The following is a 20208-nucleotide window of genomic DNA, read 5'->3' on the forward strand; positions in this document are numbered from 1 at the left end:
CTCTGTTCACAGTGGCCAAAGAACTGCTGCTGGAACTATGCTCATGCCAATACTTTCTACGAGGGGGTTAGTAGCTAGTGTCACCTGCAGGGTAGGCCCCATGCTCACGCTCTTGGTCCCTCTTTCTCATTTTCTTTCCTACCCCGAGGGAAGATTTTCAGTGCTGCTTATTCCATTTTCTAGCTAGAGGCTGAGTCCCAGCGTCTAACCAGGTTAGACATGCTGTTATTGGTAGAGAGACAGCTGGGCACTGTCTCTCTCCCAGCCAGTGTGTGCAGAGCACTGATAAAAGCAAGGGACAGGCATGGGAATTAATTCCATTTTTTGGCTAAAATGTGTGCATATTGGAAGGCAGAAGGAAAGTAGCGCTCGGCAGCCAAACAGCTCTGCTTTCCAACCCCTCATCTAGTTCATTGTCTCTCTCGGCTCATCGTGTGCTGATTAAGGGAAAGGTGAGACTGATCTGAAGGACTGAAAGTACTTTTAAAGCTAGCTATAGCCTAGGGCCAAGAGACTATTTTCTTTGAAAGCTGCAATTCTATATACCCACACTGACTGCTGTGAATCTCTTGTCTAGCCCTCCCCTCTCTTCCCACCCATAATTTTGGAGAATAAAATCCCTATTCTGCCTGCACCTGCTTCTTCCAAAATAGGTTTGAAGTTAAAGAGGCATCTATATGAGGGCCTGGCTGGCCCAGAAGCAGGGTGCTGGAAGCGTTTCTCTTCTACAGGGCCCGTTTAAACCCAGCTGTGCTTATCGTTATCCTCCAGTGGTCATTCATTGACATCTGAGGAACGAGTTGGGCATGACAATATTCACTTCCTGCTGCAAAGGTGCCCGTATCACACCAAACACCAGCATACAGGGTGGTAATCTCAGCAGAGGGAAAAGATGGACTGGCTGCTGCTGGTCAGGCCCATTGTGAAGGGAGCTTTGTTTGTAGCTGGCCAGCTGGCTACAGTTCTGTGGGTAAATGGAAAATATCAGTGTGGCTCTCATTGTTGGCATTAAACAGACTCTTTACCAACATGCACAATGACAAAACATTTTGATGCATGTTGGGTGCAACAAAGACTGTTGGAGGGAGGCGTAGGAAGAGAAGCTGCACCTGTTATTCCCCCTCCCTCCCTGGAATAAGGAGAAATGCATTAGGAGCTGGCATTGGAGGTTAGTCTGACTGTTGTTTTCTAGACTTTCTTAGGCAGAGTGTGGTCCTGACTGCTCAGTTAATTGGTCATCTGCTTCTGTGATGGACCCTGCAGGAGCAAATGAAGGCCAGAGTCCAGGTCTGTGCAATGAGTGGCATGAGGGCTATTCCTGACAATTACTAGAGAAAGTTGCTCACCTCAAGGCAGGAATGGGAAGAGATTAGAATCATCTTTCAACACTTCAGCTTGGAACCTGCCAGAGGGACCAATTAGGAGGGCTGCGAGGATGGCTCTTGCTCAGCTCTGTTTTTCTTATGCGATGCTGTGTCCAGTCTGCTGTAGGAAATGCAGCCTGTTCTTGGACATGGTAGTTAGTGGAGGAAACAAGGACGCGTGATTTAAAATGGACCAGTAGTGAAGCTGTTATCCAAATGGTTTTGAACAAATATAGAACATGAACCCAGGCCATTCCTTTTTTTCACTTTGGCTTTGCCAATCAGAATCCTAACTGGTGAGATATTGCAGGTCCTAAACTTGCTCTGATTTTACCTAGCTCTAAAGAACGGATCTGTGCATAGCAGCCCAACTCATCAGCATCTTTGGGGGAACTCACTGGTGGACTGCTGCTCCTGCAGTCTGCTGACAAAGAATCCATCTCTATAAAGACAAGCAAAGGCAGAGAGAGCCTCATGGACATACCCTTGGAGCTTCCCCATAGCCAGACCCATGGGGCATTTCAGAACCAGAGCAGGAGGGAAAGGAAAGTTTTTTGAGGGATGTCATTTACACATAGAGAAATTAAAATTTACTAAAGAGGAGCAAGTTGGGAGTCAATTCCCAAGGGGATTATCAGGCCAGTATTAAAGGCAGCTAAGTGAATACTCCGCATGGACACTTCATGCTAATGTCAGGAGTACATGGAAACTCTCAGCTGCTTTTTTGGGTATTGGGAGAGGATGAGATTTAGTAAAGCAGGGTTCTTCCCTGCTAGGGAAGGGGAATGAGTCATCTGAATAGCTGTCAGAGTAGCAGCCGTGTTAGTCTGTATCCGCAAAAAGAAAAAGAGGACTCGTGGCACCTTAGAGACTAACAAATTTATTTGAGCATAAGCTTTCGTGAGCTACAGCTCACTTCGTCGGATGCATGAAAATACTTCTCCTGGTACCCCCTCCTCAAGAGAAGTATGCTGCCAACCCCCACCATTATCTCAGGAACTTGGATGCCATTAGCTAGCTGAAAAGCAAAACCTCCAAGCACTCACTGCTGTTGAGTGCCAATTAATGCCTGAGCCTCTTCCTGGGGAGTGGAGAGCATTATGAAAGCAAGAAAACAATCTGAAGACCCTTGACCTAATTTGGCCTGAGAGGTTGCATGCTAAGAACCTGGAGAGGTAACTAGGAAAGGAAGAAAGATGGCCAAGGTAAAGAGGTTTGAGCTGGGTTGGTATCAATGATTTGTTTGTGGACTGGAGAATACCTCTATTTATGCCAAAGTCTCAGTGCACAGGAAGAGCAGAATCATGACCTCATTTGGATCCCCTCCACCCTTTAGGGGAGTTCATAAGGCTTCTTAGTTAGGAATGTTCAATCATGGAGTTAATTTGATTTACCCTCTATAACTGAGCATGATTTTAGCCCACTACCACTTTGCCAATGTAAAGGAGTGTAATTCCACTACAGTGCTTGAGGATGATTTCTGGTTACAAACATTTCCCCTTGGGGGCAGTGAGGGAAAACTAAGGCAAAGCCCTACCACATGCACACATTGGGCTGAAGTAAACCACCCCAGATACTGCAGTTTATTGGCACTAGAAGCTCTGCCCTCTTCTCCTCCTCACTTGCACTTGGTGTCAGCTATTAAAGGACATCAGCATCATTTCATTAATGGTTCAATTGAAAAATGCAAAGGAACTGGGCACCTGACTTGTCACCAACAACCATTTACAGCTCAACTACAAAGGAAATAGTGAATCACTGGTTGAGAAAACAAGGATGACCACTGCTCCAGCTCCAGGGTGGAAACTGTTTGGTGCAGGGACTAGGAAGGGGGTTCCCCTATGTACCGCAGTGCACTGTGAGGGATGAGTTTTTGTGGCTTTTGTTCAAAGCACCAAGCATAGATGCACAAGGGAGACTTTGGCACCTGGGTCCAACTTAAATTCCCGCTAGCGAGCACGCAGAAAGCTGTCTCGTACTTGACATCACCGTGCTGCTTCATGCCAGGCTTGCACCTGAGCCCAAGTGGGATTGACAAATTAGTCATTTCCCTGTTCCTGTCTTGCCTGATCCACTAAGTGTGCTTCTACATCAAAAAAGGTGATGGTGCCCCTTTTTGTTCTATAGCCCAGGGATTAGGGCACTCACCGCTTATGTGGGAGGCCAGGGTTCAAATCCCCATTCTACCTGATTCAGAAGCATGAACTCATGTCTCCCACCTTCAAGCTGAATGCCCTTGCCACTGGCCTATAGCAAGGGGGCAGGGAGCAGGAGTGCCACAATCATCTTTTTTTTTTTTTTTTTTGCAAGAAAGGACTGACCTGGTTTAGGCACCAACTCCAGTAAAATGAGCTGAGAATCCTGAGTGGAGGTAGGGTATGCCTCTGGCCCAGAAAGATAGGTACCTAACTCCCTTTGAGGGTAGGGTAGGGTATATGCACCCAACTCAGGCTTATGAATTCCACTAGACAACAGGGCAGCTAAAAGATAGGCAGTGCAATGGCCATGCTAAAGTCCCCCTTGTTAAACTAGTCCCAGGTATTGGCCCCGATAGAGGCAGGTAACAGATTAGCAGCCCTAACCACCTGAGGCAGTACGGTAAAGTCTATGTTCAATAAGGTAAACTCATTAACTAGCAGGGTATCCATAAATGAGTAATCTAGTTTGCATTTTGATCCCCCACTATAGGGAATTTGGGTATGTTCTAGTTTAAAAGAAAGGGTAAAAAAAAAATAGCCTAGGTTTGTGCCATGATAGAAAGAAGAGCGAGCAGAGCTTTGCCCTCAGTAACAGACTAAACAGTTTGTGTTCAAAAAGGCCTGTCTGAGCAGCCTTGAGTCATGAAGTGGAAGCTACAATGGTAGGCAGAGAGTTATCAAAGCAAGGAAGCGAGAATCCTCCCTGTGCCAAGTGAGTGCCAAGGAAAACAGAGAACTCCTGAGAGGAGAGAAGTCAAACAGGGGCTGAAGAGTCTGACCAGAACAAAATTACTAGGACCAAATGGTGCTGCGCAGGGAGGAGCAGCAGCTAAGCAAGCCAGCATGGAACTGCACATCACCCAAGCACCAGGGAAAGCAATTAAAACTTGTAAATCCTGGTGGCTGACTCAAATTGGGTTTTAATTAACAGTTGAAATGGAATTGTAAAGAAATCCTGTAATTAAGTGCTGTTGGGGTCCATTCATACCCAAAAAGCACAACTGAGCACACGGCACTAAAAGATCTGCAGCAGACTCATCTGCAGCACAGTGTTTGAAGGTAACTGTCCCAAACAAGGGGAGTAAGAGTCCAGTTTGGAGGCAATTCTGCTCTTCCCCAAGGCTAAAAGCTGCAGTACGGGCCTAAGCTTTGCAGAACAAAGAGGGTTAAAGCTGCAGCAGAGTCAAGGCTCCCGTGCGCCTTCCACTCACACTTTATGAGCGATTGGCCTGGGCTCAGACTGTCCATTTTTCAGCAGTGAAGTCAAAGAGAGAAAGAAGGTGGATGTGGTGGATTTGAATTCACAAACAAGCTGTGTAGCTGACACATTGTGTTTGCAAGCCCATGAAGATTATGCTGAGCTGGGGGACTGGAAGAGAAGCAAACATGTCAAGATGTTCTATATGGCTAGATAATGAACAGATGGAAAGGTAATGCCAGCTACTTCTGGCCAGGTACACAGGGATTCTCAGAGAGAGCTAGGCAAACATCAATATAGGATAGGAAAAGAGAGAGACAGGCAATGGGGCGAGACAGAATAGCAGAGAAGAGATGAGAAACTTCTTTACTGCACATACAGTGCAAAGAGTTTGTTGGATTCATGTGTCTTTCACAAATGCTGAGGAACCAACAGTGTTAAAAGCCCCATCTTCATAATTGCTAAGAGAGTGGGAAAGGCCAAGCTTTACTCTAGATTTGGCCTGGACCTACAGAGGGTATATGTGATGAGCGTATGACTCAAAAAAACCCAAAACCTCCCCACAGCACTTACTTTTTCACTCCCTTGTACCATTTACACTTAGAAGCACTTCTTGCTGCCCCAGTGGTGCTCACAGTACCATTGGATTGAGCAACACATAAGCTACTTGTATTCAAGAGCGACTATTTAGATTGCTCCAGAAAACATATATTATCATCTTCATAAAAGTCTGCACCTGTTTAGAACTATGCTATTTTTTTGCTGGATAGTGAATATACATGTTCTGGGATACTGCTAAATTGCCACGACTACTTGCTGAACCCAGGACTAAAGATGATCAAGCTTTACCCACATCTCCGTGTACACTCTCCCTGGCCATTAATGAAGCATGTGGTTAATATTTTTCTGTAGGGTCTACAACTGACCCAGCATCTCCTCCTGGACAGTGTTTGGAAGTCAGCAGAAGCCCAGAAACCCCTTTCCTGGGGTTGGGGGAAAGCTCTCCTAACTTTTTGAGTTATTAAATCAAATCAGTGGGGACCCTACAGGAAAGATTCTCTCCCCCATCTTGCAGTCTTGTGAATTGTAAAGGGACTTCCCCCTACTTTAAAACAACTTCCCCTCTGCCCAAATTCACATACACAGAGCTGGAATGAGGTAGGAGGAGTCATTCAAGCCTTGTTTTGTCATTGGTTAAATTTAGCCGGGTAGGCTCCTCTAAACAGCCTGATTTCATTAGCTTTCTGCACATCTCACAAAGCCATGAAGGAGTTAACATTGCCTTGTTGCTATGGAACCCTCTCTCTTTAAAGGGGAAGAGAATAGCTAATTACACTGTTTGAGAAACTAAAGAGGAAGCAAAAGAAAAGAGAAATAATGAAACAGAGAAGCCTGGATTTGTGCTAGACCTGGCAGATAGACCAAAGGAGAATCTGTGCTCATTAACATCCCTGATAGAGGTGAAGTACTTGTCCAGTGTTTGGGATATGTAACCAATGCTTCTTTCTGTTCCTCTTGGTCTCCTCCTGGAGCTGGACATGGCTGATCAGCAAACTTCCCTCAGCCAGGAAGAGACACCTTCCTCAGTTGCTAGAGTTACCACCTCTCTTTCACACTCCCGAGTGCCCATAGCCTACGACAGGTTTCAGAGTGGTAGCTGTGTTAGTTTGTATCAGCAAAAACAACGAGGAGTCCTTGTGGCACCTTAGAGACTATCACATTTATTTGGGCATAAGCTTTCATGGGCTAAAACCCACTTCATCAGATGCACGGAGTGGAAGACTCCTCATTATATTAGCCTACGAGACTCTCTCCTTAGGTGGAGCTGAAATAAGTGGCAGCAAATAGCAGGTACGTTCCACGCAGATAGGTCCTGCCTCTAGCCAAGGGCAGCATTGGCCTGACCTAGCATTTTAAATCTTTTGGGCAGCATTTGGTTGTTCCTCAGGCCTCCTAATCCCCTACTTACCCTCTCCCTTTGAATCCTGGCACAGCTGGTGCAGTTGGCATGAGAGACACAGGACTGAAAATACTGCATGCAGTAATAGGTGGGAAAAATGTACCAGCGACTGTATGTGCATTTCACAGTGCTAGCTATGGATGGAGTTGGCACAGTCACAGCAATGATGCCATAGATCAAAGCTGGCAAGACTCCTGCTTCAGTAGAACTGGGGTTTTCTGTTAGTAAATACCACCGATAAGCCAATTGCAGCAAAGGCAAAATGAAGCAACAAAACAAACCTACAGCAGCAATGACTTCAGACTCCTCCACTCAGCGCAGCTAGAGGAGCTGGCTGTTCTGCACCCCTCTCACATATCAGTGCTGGGCTCTGGTGGGAACACCACACTTTGTAAGCTAGATGTGGAGAAGAGGTTCTCCACTTCTAGCCTCCAAATCTCTGTCTTTGGATAAAAGGGAAATGAGAAAAATCTGCCATTCATTGCAAGAGGGCCCCTTCCTAATGACAAGAGTAGCAGCACCTGGATTTGTCAAGAGCCACATATAGCAGTGACAGGAGGAAAAAAGCAGTTGAGAGAATAATCCAAAATGCTTCCAAGTACACATGGCCATCACAAAGGCTAAAACATTTTAATTTATTAACTTTACAGACAATGCTTCCTACTCAGAAAGTAAATACCGGCTCGCTTCAACCACTAGGCTAAAGACCAGGGTTGTGTCCATTCTCTAAGTTTCTCCTAGGAAAGGCTTCCAAGGAACATGTCCTGCCAAGATCCATCAAAGACAAAATTCAAAACTAGTTCACCGGGCACCAAGCTGATACTGTACACGGTGTCTCCCTTCCACTCCCATCTCAGAGTCTTCGCGCCTTCCGAGGACGACAGCCATTGTGTGGAATTGGGGTATTGTCTGTGATGGAGATGACCTCCAAACCCCCCATGGTCAACCCCTTGATGGCAGACTGAAAGAGCAAGAGAGTGGACATTAGACCGCATGCTGCACCATTACACAATCAGTACAGACTGGCAGAAAAGTGAAAGGTATCTTTGAGGAGGCAATCTGGAACAGGGCGATCTCTTTGGAATAGTCTTAACTATCAGGAAGTCCTGTTTGGTCCCAGATGGTCCATTCCTCCTTTTTAGGGCAAGATTCGTTCTTGCAATGTATTCTCCATTGATCTGCTACTCTAGTTTGAAGTGACGTAAACAATTTGGCTTTCACTCAGTCCCTTACTCAAAATTATTCTAGGATCTCACCAGGAGGACATTTTTTTTTCTTTTTGTGATTAATGCTTTGGGTGACAAAACAGTAAATTCCCTCCAGCACCTCTGTCCTTCATATCAGTTTCAGAAAAGCAGGTTAACAGGCAACATAATTCCATAGGCCTGAATAAAAAACCCAGCAGCCCTCAGACAAAGGAACAAATAGATGAGGGCTCATGCCAGTGAAGAGGAATCTTAGGCACTTACCATACGCCCAGGGCCCAGACCTTTCACCACCACTCGCACATGGGACACACCCTTCCCGCAGGCTTTCTGTGGGGAGAAAAGTGCTTTCAGTGATGAAGGGCAGGCAGGTCAAAAGGTATCTATCGCTGCTAGAACCAATCTCTCTGGATTAATCCCTTTCACCCACTATCACAAGCTTCCTCAGTTAGAAAGGAAGAGGGAATCAAGGATGGTTCCGGGGAGATAAACATGGAGATCATTTGGATAAAGCCAGGGATTTGGGGAAGGATAGGAAATGCATGGCCAGGGACAGATTCAACACAACATTATATGCAAAGAGGAAAGGGGAGCTGAGACGGGAAGCTGTCTTGGGTCATGAGTTGAGGCAGCAGATGATGTGTCCTTTTAAGGCTGGTAGGTGACCAAATTAGGGAGGGCCTAAAAGAACTTCAAATCAACAAATCTTACCGGTTTCTCCTAATGTGGCACAGCACTGCCATCTAGTGGAGATCTCTAACCCTCCCTGATGGTGCACATTAAAAGTGGTCTGGGGGCATGTTTACACTTAAAATGCTACAGCCGCAGAGCTTCAGGGCTTGTCTACACTTAAAACACTGCAGCTGCACTGAAGCACTTCAGTTAAAACACTACCTACGCCGACCTGAGGGCTTCTCCCATTGGTGTAGGTATTCCACCTACTCAGGTTAGGTTGGTTTAACTGCATTGTTCGAGGTGTGGATTTTTCACACCCCTTAGCAACAGAGTTATACTGACTTAATTTCCTAGTGTAGACCAGGCCTGATGGGAGGGATTCTCCCATTGGTGTAGATAATCTACCTCCCCGAGAGGCAGAAACTGGATTGACAGAAGAATTCTTCTGTCAACTAGCACTAGGGTGAGCAGATGTCCCGATTTTATAGGGACAGTCCTAATTTTTGGGTCTTTTTCTGATATAGGCTCCTATTACCCCCCAACTCCTGTCCCGATTTTTCACATTTGCTGTCTGGTCACCCTAACTAGCACCGTTTACATCAGGAGTTCAAATGGCATAGCTACATCTCTTAGGTGTAGATTTTTCACACTTGAGAACTATGCCAATGTTTGTTCCCAGTACAGACCAGGCCCCAGGATTACAGGGATAGAGGCTAATTTCTGACACTGGCTGTTTGTGAGGGGTAACAGTACAGCACTGCACCTGTATTCTAAGAATCTATCACTGATGCATAAGATTAGTGCTGGAAATGGTTCTCATTCATCTAAACCAATCGCAACATGTTGTTCTTCCCACAATAGGAAAGAAAAACTCCAGAGGCTAAAGGGTTAACTAGAGTGAGTTCTATCCAGTTCAGAATGGGGATACTTTAGGTTTTCATTCTCACTGTGCCTCATTCTGCAATGCTGGAGTCTGGGATACAAGCAGTCTTATCTTCCCCCACACATCATGCACAAACTTAGGTTCTTTTAGAAACACTTATACTAGACCCACAGGGCCAGATATTAAACTCTTGTGTGAAACTGATAACTGTAAGTGCAACTGTGTCATATTCTCAAAGTCTGACCATGCTCTTTTAGGAATGAAGGGTTACCAGAATGGCTCAGATCTTTGGTGTGGTATTCTGCCTCCAACAGCAGCTTATAGCTGAGACTTCACCAGGCCAACTATGTGGTGCTGCTCATGGAATAATTCTAAACACAGCAATTCCTTTCTGCCCCTCACACCTGCTCGGTTTGTGCCTAGATTTCATTTCCCCTTATTTGGCTTTTGAAAATAAATGGTCCATGTTTCAAGTGAGACCATCTGAGCAAAAGCTGCTCTCAAGTCAGGGCCACAACTCTGCACAAGGTAACAAGAATTTCTTACCCTGGATAAACTATAACTGAAATGGAAACTCTGTCTCTCACAACAGCAACTGCCATTTTACCAATGAGTGACACTGCTTATGACAGCATCGACATGTGGAAGGGAAGTCACAGCTGAGTAACCTGTTTCCATCTCGGCTTAACAGTCAAATGAAATGTGCTGCTTTACATTTAGACCAATGGTTTAAAGTACAACACTGTCCACACTGGAGCCAAAAAAGGATAGGAAGTAACTTACATTGCTCCATTACAGACCACTAAAGCCAACACATTTTCATTTAAAGCTCCCACTTCACATACAGTTTATCCAGGTTGAGATGCTCATCATGGCCCCCCACTCAAAGGAAACAAGGGCAGCAATGTGTAAATGGGGTGTATTGCTCAGACACACAGGAATTGGCGGACTCTACTTCTCTCCTCCAAGAGAAGATAGAAATGGGGGAAGGAAGCAGAACTTCAGAGCCCATCCACAAATGCTCTGAAGCAAATGCTTTGTTGGCAATCACTCTACTGCCAGCACACCTCCTCTGAGCTCAGCAAGATTAGCCTCAACAAGCAGAGTGACCAGACCAGACTCACCGCTGCTGCAGCTATGCCTGCAGTCTGTGCTGCAATGGCAGTGGCCTTCTTTGCATTTCTGAATCCTTCTGTGCCACAGGACGTACGGGCAAATGGCAAGTTCTTAGGACTGATGACCTGGATGTGGGTGCTGGGGATGAGAAAAATGGGGTTAGGAAGCCATAAGAAAGTAATTCTCCCATCTTTTCTTGCTCTGATTATCTTCAAGGTCACCCAGAAGGCCCCACCCAATACCTCAACACTACTGCACTCTAGGCCAGTGGTTCTCAACCAGGAGTACGCAGAGGTCTTCCAGGGAGTACATCAACTCATCTAGATATTTGCCTAGTTTTACAACAGGCTATATAAAGGCTAGCAAAGTCAGTACAAACTACAATTTTAAACAGACAATGACTTGTTTATACTGGTCTATAGACTATACACTGAAATGTAAGTACAATATGTATATTCTCATTAATTTATTTTATAATTATATGGTAAAAATTAGAAAGTTAACAATTTTTCAGTAATAGTGTGCTGGGACGCTTTTGTGTTTTTATGCCTGAGTGTGTGAGCAAGTAGTTTTTAAGCAAGGTGAATCTTGCAGGTACGCAAGACAAATCAAACTCCTGAAAAGAGTACAGTAGTTTGGAAAGGTTGAAAGCCACTGCTGTAGGCAACAACAGAAAACTCTGCAGCAGCCCTGGCTTGTCTTAAGGGTGATGCTAGAGTGGCAGAATGAGAGAGTACTGTCTTTTGGGGTAATATACACCTGCCAGAAATTGCTCAAATTTCCAGACCCACTTTCCCACTGCGTATAATTCACCACCTCTGCTTATTTTAAAATGTATAGAACACCTTTGTTAAGCTTCAGAGACCTTTACAGAATTATAAACTATGTCTCATTAGGGGACACCACTGAAATGCAACCACCTCTGGTGAACAATATGGCAGCTGTTCAACAGCTGAACAGCAATATTGCAACAATGTAGGACAGGAAATTATCAGATTACTGTATCCTGTTAAAACTGCCTGTGGAATATAGGGGGGACAAGATGTAATTACCCATACTTGAATTCAGTCAAAACATGCGATCAACACCTTTACTCTTGTGAAAGGCACTATGAGTTAATGGCCTTGGTCTTACATTTCCCATTACAGATGACACCTCCAGCACTGCACTGAACTATTGCTGCAGTACTGACTCATAAGAAAGAGTGCCATCTCCTGAGTCGCCAACACTACTTCCCAGACTTTTCTATAGAGGCCTCCCATCTAGCCAAGATCACGGCCCAGTTGCTTATCTTGGGTGTTCTCAGCATAAAGCGGTACTGCTGCAGGCCCTTTTACATGGGACCTGTATACCAAGAAGTTTGTGTCTTACTTGTTGTACGTAGCTTTGATGTGAGCTATTGGGATATCTTCATACTTCTTTCCACCCCAAGTTAAGGAACTTCCTTGTCCTGGAACTGGGGGAAAAAGGCTGAAAAGTAAAATAAGAGGAATCAAATACTTGCAATATCACTAACACACAATGGTAATTTTCAATACAGTCTTGGAATTTGGGAAAAATGTGGATTAAATGCTGCCAAACGAAGCTCAGAACTTCTTATATGAACTGTGTTTGTGATTGTTTCCCTTACTTTCCTGAAAGATGCTTGAGATGATTTACCCCCCGTTGGGAGACAAATGAAGAGACTTTACACCACAGATTGATTTGAAGCCATACAGGATGCCTCACCTGAAGTCACTCTTGCTTTGGTTTGCTATCACCTCAGGTGCAACACTTGTATTCTCCATTTGTTCCTGCAACCTCTGGAAACCTGTGTGTATGCCACGACACAATGCAACATTGTAACCACTAGGTGAAAGAAGTGGGAGAAATAGATTAGAATTTCACAGCTACACAATAGTCTTTTACATTACTTTTGGCCACCCTCACATAAGACCTCCCATAGTATATTTTTGCACAGGAAACAACCAAAGCTATTTGCTGACTGCAGGACTATCTCAAGCAGTCATCATCACCCTCACGGTTCCCCAGTCACCTTGAGGAATCAAATAGTAACCAGCCCAGGAACATCACTTTTTCAAAGGGATATTGTCAGGCATCCACATTCCAGTTTTTTATAAAAACAAACAGTTGGGCAAAACTGAGGACTGTTTTCACAATAAAAATAAACTCAGACAGCATGCTGGAAATGGAATTGGAAAATGGAAAGGGACTAGGCGAAGTTCACTGGCCAGGATCTAGGGAGGAGCAAAAGCAAACAAACACTGAAATGAGCACTGAAAAGTATTTTGTTATAATCCGTTTAGTGGCACAGAGGAGGGGATTTTAGTTTTCTGTCAAAATACAAACAAAATTAGACAACATCCATTCTGAAGAGAGACTTAACTGGGAGCACGTTTGAAAATAAGACTGTTCATCAATAAAACAGTAGCCTTGCCCAATCATTTTCTGCCAAGCCTATGCTATACCCTAAGAGCCTTTACCTCAAGCCCTGGATTTCTCTATTGGTCTTAGATTCTGCACAAGTTCATCCATTGACATAGAAACGGCAGCAACAACACACAGTATGACCTTGTTACAGGTGGAGTTCGGAAGGAGGGCGCTTGTTAAACACACGTAGCTTTAATAATTTAGCTAGTTCTACCCAAAACAATCTCTTCCTACCCAACAGAGACCTTCCCCATGTGTATCAATCAGAATTGCTGACTTCATTAGCTACATATGTATCATTAGTTGGAAAGTGAACCGGTTTCTTTCTATTGCACCTCATGCTTCGAGGTGAACATGGGTGAACTGAGTTGCAGTGACAGGGCCCAAAGCCTGGATATAGGAGCAGAACATGAAGATAGTGCGATTGCACAGGTATCCCCGGGGAACAGAATCTTCATTACTGATGACCATACCCAGCCAGAGGGAAGCTAGCCCGAGTCTGCAGGGCTGATGGGCAGAACAAATGTTTTTATTGGCGCTCTGAGCCATCTGGCTCCGGAATCACGGAAGAGGAGACCAGCAAACGAGCCCCACAGCGCCCCTTTAGCGGGGTCACTGCTTGGCGCAGGGGCAGTCTGAACCCACCGCGAAGTGCGGCTGCTGTCTGTAAACCACCCCCAGGGCGCTGCGGTCAGCCCAGCGCTGGGACCCGCCCGCTCCCCGCAGCGCCCCGACCGCAACTCCCAACGTGCCCCCCCCACGTCCTGCGCCGAGCAGCGCCCCAGGCCCTGGCCGCCCCGACCGCAACTCCCAACGTGCCCCCCCCCACGTCCTGCGCCGAGCAGCGCCCCAGGCCCTGGCCGCCCCGACCGCAACTCCCAACGTGCCCCCCCCCCACGTCCTGCGCCGAGCAGCGCCCCAGGCCCTGGCCGCTCCGACCGCAACTCCCAACGTGCCCCCCCCCCACGTCCTGCGCCGAGCAGCGCCCCAGGCCCTGGCCGCTCCGACCGCAACTCCCAACGTGCCCCCCCCCCACATCCCGCGCCGAGCAGCGCCCCAGGCCCTGGCCGCCCACTGCCCCCTTAACGCCCAGTGCCCGGGCCGCTCGCTCCCCCTTCGCCCCCGCAACTCCCTGGCCGCCCCACCCCACCCCCCAGGCCCTGGCCGCCCCGACCGCAACTCCCAACGTGCCCCCCCCCACGTCCTGCGCCGAGCAGCGCCCCAGGCCCTGGCCGCCCCGACCGCAACTCCCAACGTGCCCCCCCCCCCCCCCACGTCCTGCGCCGAGCAGCGCCCCAGGCCCTGGCCGCCCCGACCGCAACTCCCAACGTGCCCCCCCCCCCCACGTCCCGCGCCGAGCCGCGGCCTGGCCGCCCCCCGCTCCGGTTACCCCAATCCGGCTCCTAAGCACCGCTGCCAGGCAACCACCGGCACCCGGGCCATGGCCCTTCCCCGCCGTCCGACCGGCCCCAGAGCGAGGAGCCAAGGCCCCAACGCCACCGAAGAGGGGAAAGGTCAGCGTCGTGCATTGTGGCCTAGGGGAGGAAAGATGGCGGCGCCCGGTGCCGCGGTGCATTGTGGGCTCGGGGGCACAAGATGGCGGCCCCCATGCCGCGGGCACTGTGCGGTGCCGCGGTGCGATGGCGGTGGGCGCTTGGCCCTCGCTGGCCGGCCGCCTCGGACGCGCCCCGGTGGCGGCTCGTGGGTGCGCTGTGTCTGCAGAGGCCGCCTAGCATCACGCAGGCCCTGAGCCCGGAGCAGGAGGAGATGGCGCAGCTGGCCCACCAGGTAGTGGGGTTGGGGGCAGGCGACCGCCCTGGGGCGGGGAGCAGGGAAACAGCCGGCGTGCTTGGGGATGGGGCTGCGCAAGGGGAGGGGGTAAGCAGGGGAGCGCAGGCAGCGGCTGGATTGGTGCTGGATCCTGCAGTGCCTGTCAGAGCCACCCCCACCCCCACCCCCGGCACTGAAGCTGGTCCAGATCTGTGTAGGCCACAGGCTGTGTTTCCCCTGGAGGAGACTGCTGCCTCCCCTTGGTCAAGCTCAGGCGTGTCAGACCTGAGGAGAAGCAGCTTGTTGGGCCTCTGGGCTGGGACCCCCCTGGAAACGTCCCCTGTCTAAAATGAAATAGTTTGCAAAGCACAAAGTTAAAGCCCGGGTTAAAATGCCCCTTTGTGACTGTACTGGGGCAAGATGCAGGCTGTGCCCCAGGAGTTTCAGCACGTTGATGCAGGAGTTGCTGGGTGAAGTTCCATGGGCTGTGATGTGCACCCTAGATGATCAATCAGAGTGTCCCCTTCTTCCTCTAATCACTATGACTCCGCTTCCATGAGTAGCATTCTAGTGTTTGGATGTTGTGGGGTGTGGATGGTGCACTACAGGTGTCCTTTGAGTCATGAACGCCATGTCCCCGGCTGTGCTAGTGGGAGCTGGGACTCCACAAGTGGTGCGGGTGACTTGTTGGGAAGAGAACACTCCCTTCTGAGGCAGTAATGACTCCAGTGCCTGGCTGTAGTTCTAAAAGGGGATAGCCGCTGGATGTCACACGAAGGCCATGTTACTGTGAAAGCCTCAGTTTTTGGATTTCCTGATTTATGTGCATTTAGATTCCAGACTACAATATTGTGCTAACATATTTTTTGTAGTGAGTACATAACTGTATTTGCAGTGGGCTAGCATCTCCTTATGTCGTCAATATTAGATGTGATCTCTGCACAATGTAACTTTAACCTCTTGGGTAGAGCTTATGTTCTGGGCAGAGACGTTATTGTCCAGCACAAAGAAATAAACACAAGCCCTGTTTGTGGCAATAAAAATTGCTTTATTCTCTACGTGTGACCTTGGATAACAGCGCTGGTAACTGTGACCCATAGTGAGGCTCCTGATACTTGACAATTCTCTATGGTGTTTTTTCCAGATAGAGGTGGAGAAAAGCAACTTTTCAGACCATGAGATCCGTCGCTTGGCAGAAGAGGAGCAGCTGCGGAAGAGGAAAGACAATATATCGGATGAGGAAGCGGACTCTGGGCAAGCTATTGTGTTGGCCCAAGACCTGGAGGATGCCTGGGAACAGAAATTCCAACGTTTCAAAGCTGGCCCACGAATAACAGGTTCTGATCCAAGTTCTCTCAGCTAAGCAGGAGAGGGATGGGGCCTCTCTGGTCTATCTGAACGTGGTTGACTTTGGTGGGGTGGAGTGGAGGTGAGGCAGGGTGCTGAGCCCTCAGGAGGAGGGAGCTTCCATGGGACTCCCATGACTCCTTTTAGCTATTATAGGAGGAGTTATCTGGCCTGTGAAAGGAGCTGTGTTCTGTTCCTTTTCTCATAGAACCTTTGAGAGAGGATAAAGTATGGAGGCTAGTTATTCTGGCCTTATCAGAAAAACCATGACCAGCCTGACTCCCAGTTGTAGTTCACAAGAGCGCACAATACTAGTGTTGTTTTTATGTAGGTCCTACATAATCACTGACTATTAGTTATTAGGCACTAAGTTGAACTAGAGACTTAAACTACTTGCTTTAAATGGTCTTTTTTTAAAAAGAAGAGCATCTAAAGTGCAATCCTACTTTCACTTTTATGAAACATGACTGAAAATCAATGGATTCTGTCCAGATCCCCAGGTGGCACCTATTCTGTTGTATGTAGGTTCTTATACTTTGCTCGTCACCATAGTATCTGAGTGCCTTCCAGTAGTGCATTAAGTAACACGATTAACTTCTATCATATGCTGTTTGGTCTCTCATCATCTATCCAGCGGGAGAAGCATGTGTAGTGGTGTCTTGAGAACATAAGAACAGCCATACTGGTTCAGAACAATGATTGTTCTAATCCATTATCCTGTCTTCTGACAGAGGCCAGTGCCAGATGCTTCAGAGGGAATGAACAGATCAGCGCAATTTTGAGTGTTCTATACCCTTTTGGGTAGTCCCAGTTTCGTGCAGCTGGAGGTTTAGGGGCACCCAGGGCATGGATTTGCGTCCCTGACCATTTTGGCAAATAGCCATTGATGGACCTATCCTTCATGAATTTACCTAATTTTTTTTTAATCCCATTATACTTTTGGCCTTCACAACATCTCATGGCAATGAGTTCCATAGGTTGACTGTGCATTGTGTGAAGAAGTGCTTCCTTTCTTTGATTTAAAAAAAAAACAACCACCACCTGCTGCCTATTAATTTTGTCCGGTGACCCCCTAGTCCTTGTGTTATGTGAAGGGTTAAATAACACTTCCTTAGTCACTTTCTCTACACCATTCATGATTTTTATAAACCTCTATCATACCCTCCCTTAGCTGTCTCTTTTCTAAGATGAACAATCCCAGTCTTTTTAATTTCTGTTTGTATGGAAGCTACCATACCCCTAATCACTCTTGTTGCTCTTCTCTATACCTTTTCCATTTCTAATATATCTTTTTTGCAGTGGGGTGACCAGAACTGAATGGAATATTCATGGGTTTATATAGTGGCGTTATGATATTTTCTGTTTTATCTATCTCTTCCCTAATGGTTCCTAACACACTGTTAACTTTTTTTGACTGCCAGTGCATATTGAGGAGGTGTCTTGTTTTGGTGGTGGTATTATTATTATTTTTTTATTATTATTATTAATTAAATATACCTATTACTATGGGTCTATGTTAGAAAAATCAATATTAAAGAAATGTGCCTTGCACTTGGAGTGGAAAGTAGTGAGGTTTGTGATGTTTCTTATTTCTTGGGGGAGTTTATTCCACAGTCTTGGACCACCCCTGGAGAAAGTTCCTAGAGCTGATGAGAGCATTTGTACCTAGAAGCATCACTCGGAATTGTTCCATGTTCCCTTGTTGTCAGGGGTCTGAGAGAGAGGAGGGCTTGGGCTCTGATGAGCTAGGTACTGGATGACCCCGTCCCACTCTCTTGGCAGATGCTGATAAGCGCAATGACCGGACATCTTTGAATAGGAAGCTGGATCAGAACCTGATGCTTCTGGTCAAAGAGAAAATTGGCAACCAAGAGTTGTGGCTCCTGCCTCAAGCAGAGTGGCAGGCTGGAGAGACGTTGCGAAGCACTGCAGAGCGAGCCTTGGCTACTCTCTCGGGTAAGTCATCTGCTGTGCAGCTGCTGCCACCCCTTCCTGTCCTCATTTCTTTCTCTTGTATCATTACTGGGATATTATCAACTCAGTAGATAATATCTAGTAGATATTAGTAGAGCCCCATTATACTCCATTAGGATTGGCCAGAGAAAGGGCATGTAGCAGCAGATGGGGTGGGTTGAACCCAATGGGGTCTCTGAGGAGAGGTGTGTCTGGGTAAAGTTGCTGGGAAGCCCAGGATATTGCCCATTGCAGGGAGAGTTGCTCTACATTCCAGCTCAGCTGCTAGTGTATAGACTCTCGACAGGGGGCACTAGGTGCCCAAAGCTATGTCTACACTTATGGCTGCATGTAGAGTACAGGTACCACATGTAGCGGCAGTGAAAGGCAGGCTGCGTCCACACTTATCGCTGCAGTAGAGGCACCATAGAGAGAGACATCGGCAGTGGAGATGCAGAAGGACACTGCAACTGCTTTTTAAAAAAAAAAAAATATTAAAAAAATAGCAGCATAGACGGGGAGGTGCTGCTTAGTATGTAGAGAACCTGTGTGGGGTGCGTTCAGGCATGTAGGGCACTCCGCTCATCAAAGCCATGCGTCCCCATCTACCCTGTCATTTATACCCCTGCAAGGTGGGTGTGCGTGCGTGCAGTGTCTGTGTTCTGCACACCACCGTAAGTGTAGACCTACCCTGTTGTCAGGGAAAGGGCTTCTGTCTCCACCACACACACAGCCCATTTGCAGCCTTTCTTGCCACAAAAGCCTATCCTCAGCAAGGTCTCTTCTTGCTTCCCAGCAGGGGAGCACTGTGGAAGCTGCACAATTAGCCTGACAAAGGGAGAAGGCATTTTATGATCCCCAGGACCACACTACCTCTGGCCAGTCCTTGCGTGGGGTTATTGAGACTCCAGAAAGAGTCCCTAAGAGGGAGGTATGGCACTGTGTGGACCTGTGGGAGGGGGAGTTAACAGAATTGAACCAAAACTAAGCATGACGTGTCCTTTGCTGTCCCACTGTTACCCCTTGGATGTGGCAGCTGCTGTCATTGTGTGACCTGATCTCTTGCTTTTTCTTCCCCCTCTGGACAACCTTGGATCTCACAGGAAATTGCATCCAGGCCAAATTCCTAGGGAATGCACCATGCGGGCTTTATAAGTACAAGTTCCCCAAGGCCCTCAGGACAGAGGGCAGTGTGGGGGCCAAAATATTCTTCTTCAAAGCCCTCCTCCAGAGCGGTGATCTGCTCCAGGCAAAGAGGAGAGAAGACTTCGTGTGGGTCAGCAAGGGGGAGCTGGGGGATTACTTGAAACCGGACTACCTAACGCAAGTCAACAGATTTTTGATGGACCAGTGAAAGTCAGGGCTCGTGCTCCAAGCAAATGGGGAGGACGCAAAAAACAACTTCAGACAGGTGCACAATGCTTAGCATTGCCTCTGTGTACAGAGAGTGGCATTTGAACCTGAAGAAGGATCCAACCTCCCCCTTGTTTTCTGTTCCTCTTCTCTAGGCCTGTATCAAATAAATATTAAAACCTCTGCTAAGTGAAGACTGTTGTGCTTATGTTGCACCCTCTAATGCCCCTAGGATTCTCCTTTTCCCCCCTCCCAGCTGTGCCATTCCCTAGGTCAGTGGTACTGGATCCCTGTAGTAGCCTGAAGCTCAATTGGTCTCTCTGAAAAGCTGTACTCTTCCTTTAGCAGCTGATCCTCAATAAAAGAAGCAGTGAGTGAGCTCCCTTTACTTGCTTAGGTGGGACAAGACACTGTTAGAGGCATAAGAAGGGGATTTACCAATTGGTGCATTGGGAGACCTGGCAAAGGACCATGTTTAAAGTTCCCTATTTTTAAACTCTGTGACCAAGCTGCTAAGTCCTTAATCTCCTTCTGGGTTATTGTGGCCCCTCTGGGGAGGAAGCACACCTGTCAGTGTGCAGGAGATTAGCAGCCATCTGCTTCTCTAAGGAATTCAGCTTTCATTGGCCTGGAACGTGGGAAAGCAGCATCTTCAGTAAACACTGGTCCCTGTTGATGCAAATTGTACACACTGCTGAGCCCCATCTATCCTCCTCTTTAACCTGCCAGGGGGTCCTTTGACCTCTCCAGAGGCAG

The 20208-nt window shown here is 47.4% G+C and overlaps 2 protein-coding genes across 2 annotated transcripts; one reads left to right on the forward strand and one right to left on the reverse strand.

Annotated features, from left to right (window-relative positions):
- Nucleotides 1–7336: 7336 nt before the first annotated feature.
- On the reverse strand, nt 7337–14577 carry MRPS11 (mitochondrial ribosomal protein S11). The gene is made up of 6 exons (XM_038419766.2): nt 14420–14577; nt 12328–12447; nt 11971–12069; nt 10608–10737; nt 8190–8255; nt 7337–7681 (listed from the first exon to the last, which is right to left on the reverse strand). Exons 1-6 carry the CDS (start codon nt 14470–14472, stop codon nt 7574–7576), a joined length of 576 nt encoding a protein of 191 aa, XP_038275694.1. The 5' UTR covers nt 14473–14577; the 3' UTR covers nt 7337–7573.
- A 16-nt stretch (nt 14578–14593) lies between these two features.
- MRPL46 (mitochondrial ribosomal protein L46) lies at nt 14594–19641 on the forward strand. The gene is made up of 4 exons (XM_038419765.2): nt 14594–14817; nt 15944–16136; nt 17929–18102; nt 19203–19641. Exons 1-4 carry the CDS (start codon nt 14626–14628, stop codon nt 19451–19453), a joined length of 810 nt encoding a protein of 269 aa, XP_038275693.1. The 5' UTR covers nt 14594–14625; the 3' UTR covers nt 19454–19641.
- Nucleotides 19642–20208: the final 567 nt, after the last annotated feature.

The sequence above is a fragment of the Dermochelys coriacea genome, chromosome 10, assembly GCF_009764565.3.
Source record: "Dermochelys coriacea isolate rDerCor1 chromosome 10, rDerCor1.pri.v4, whole genome shotgun sequence".
In the NCBI taxonomy this organism is placed as follows: domain Eukaryota; kingdom Metazoa; phylum Chordata; order Testudines; family Dermochelyidae; genus Dermochelys; species Dermochelys coriacea.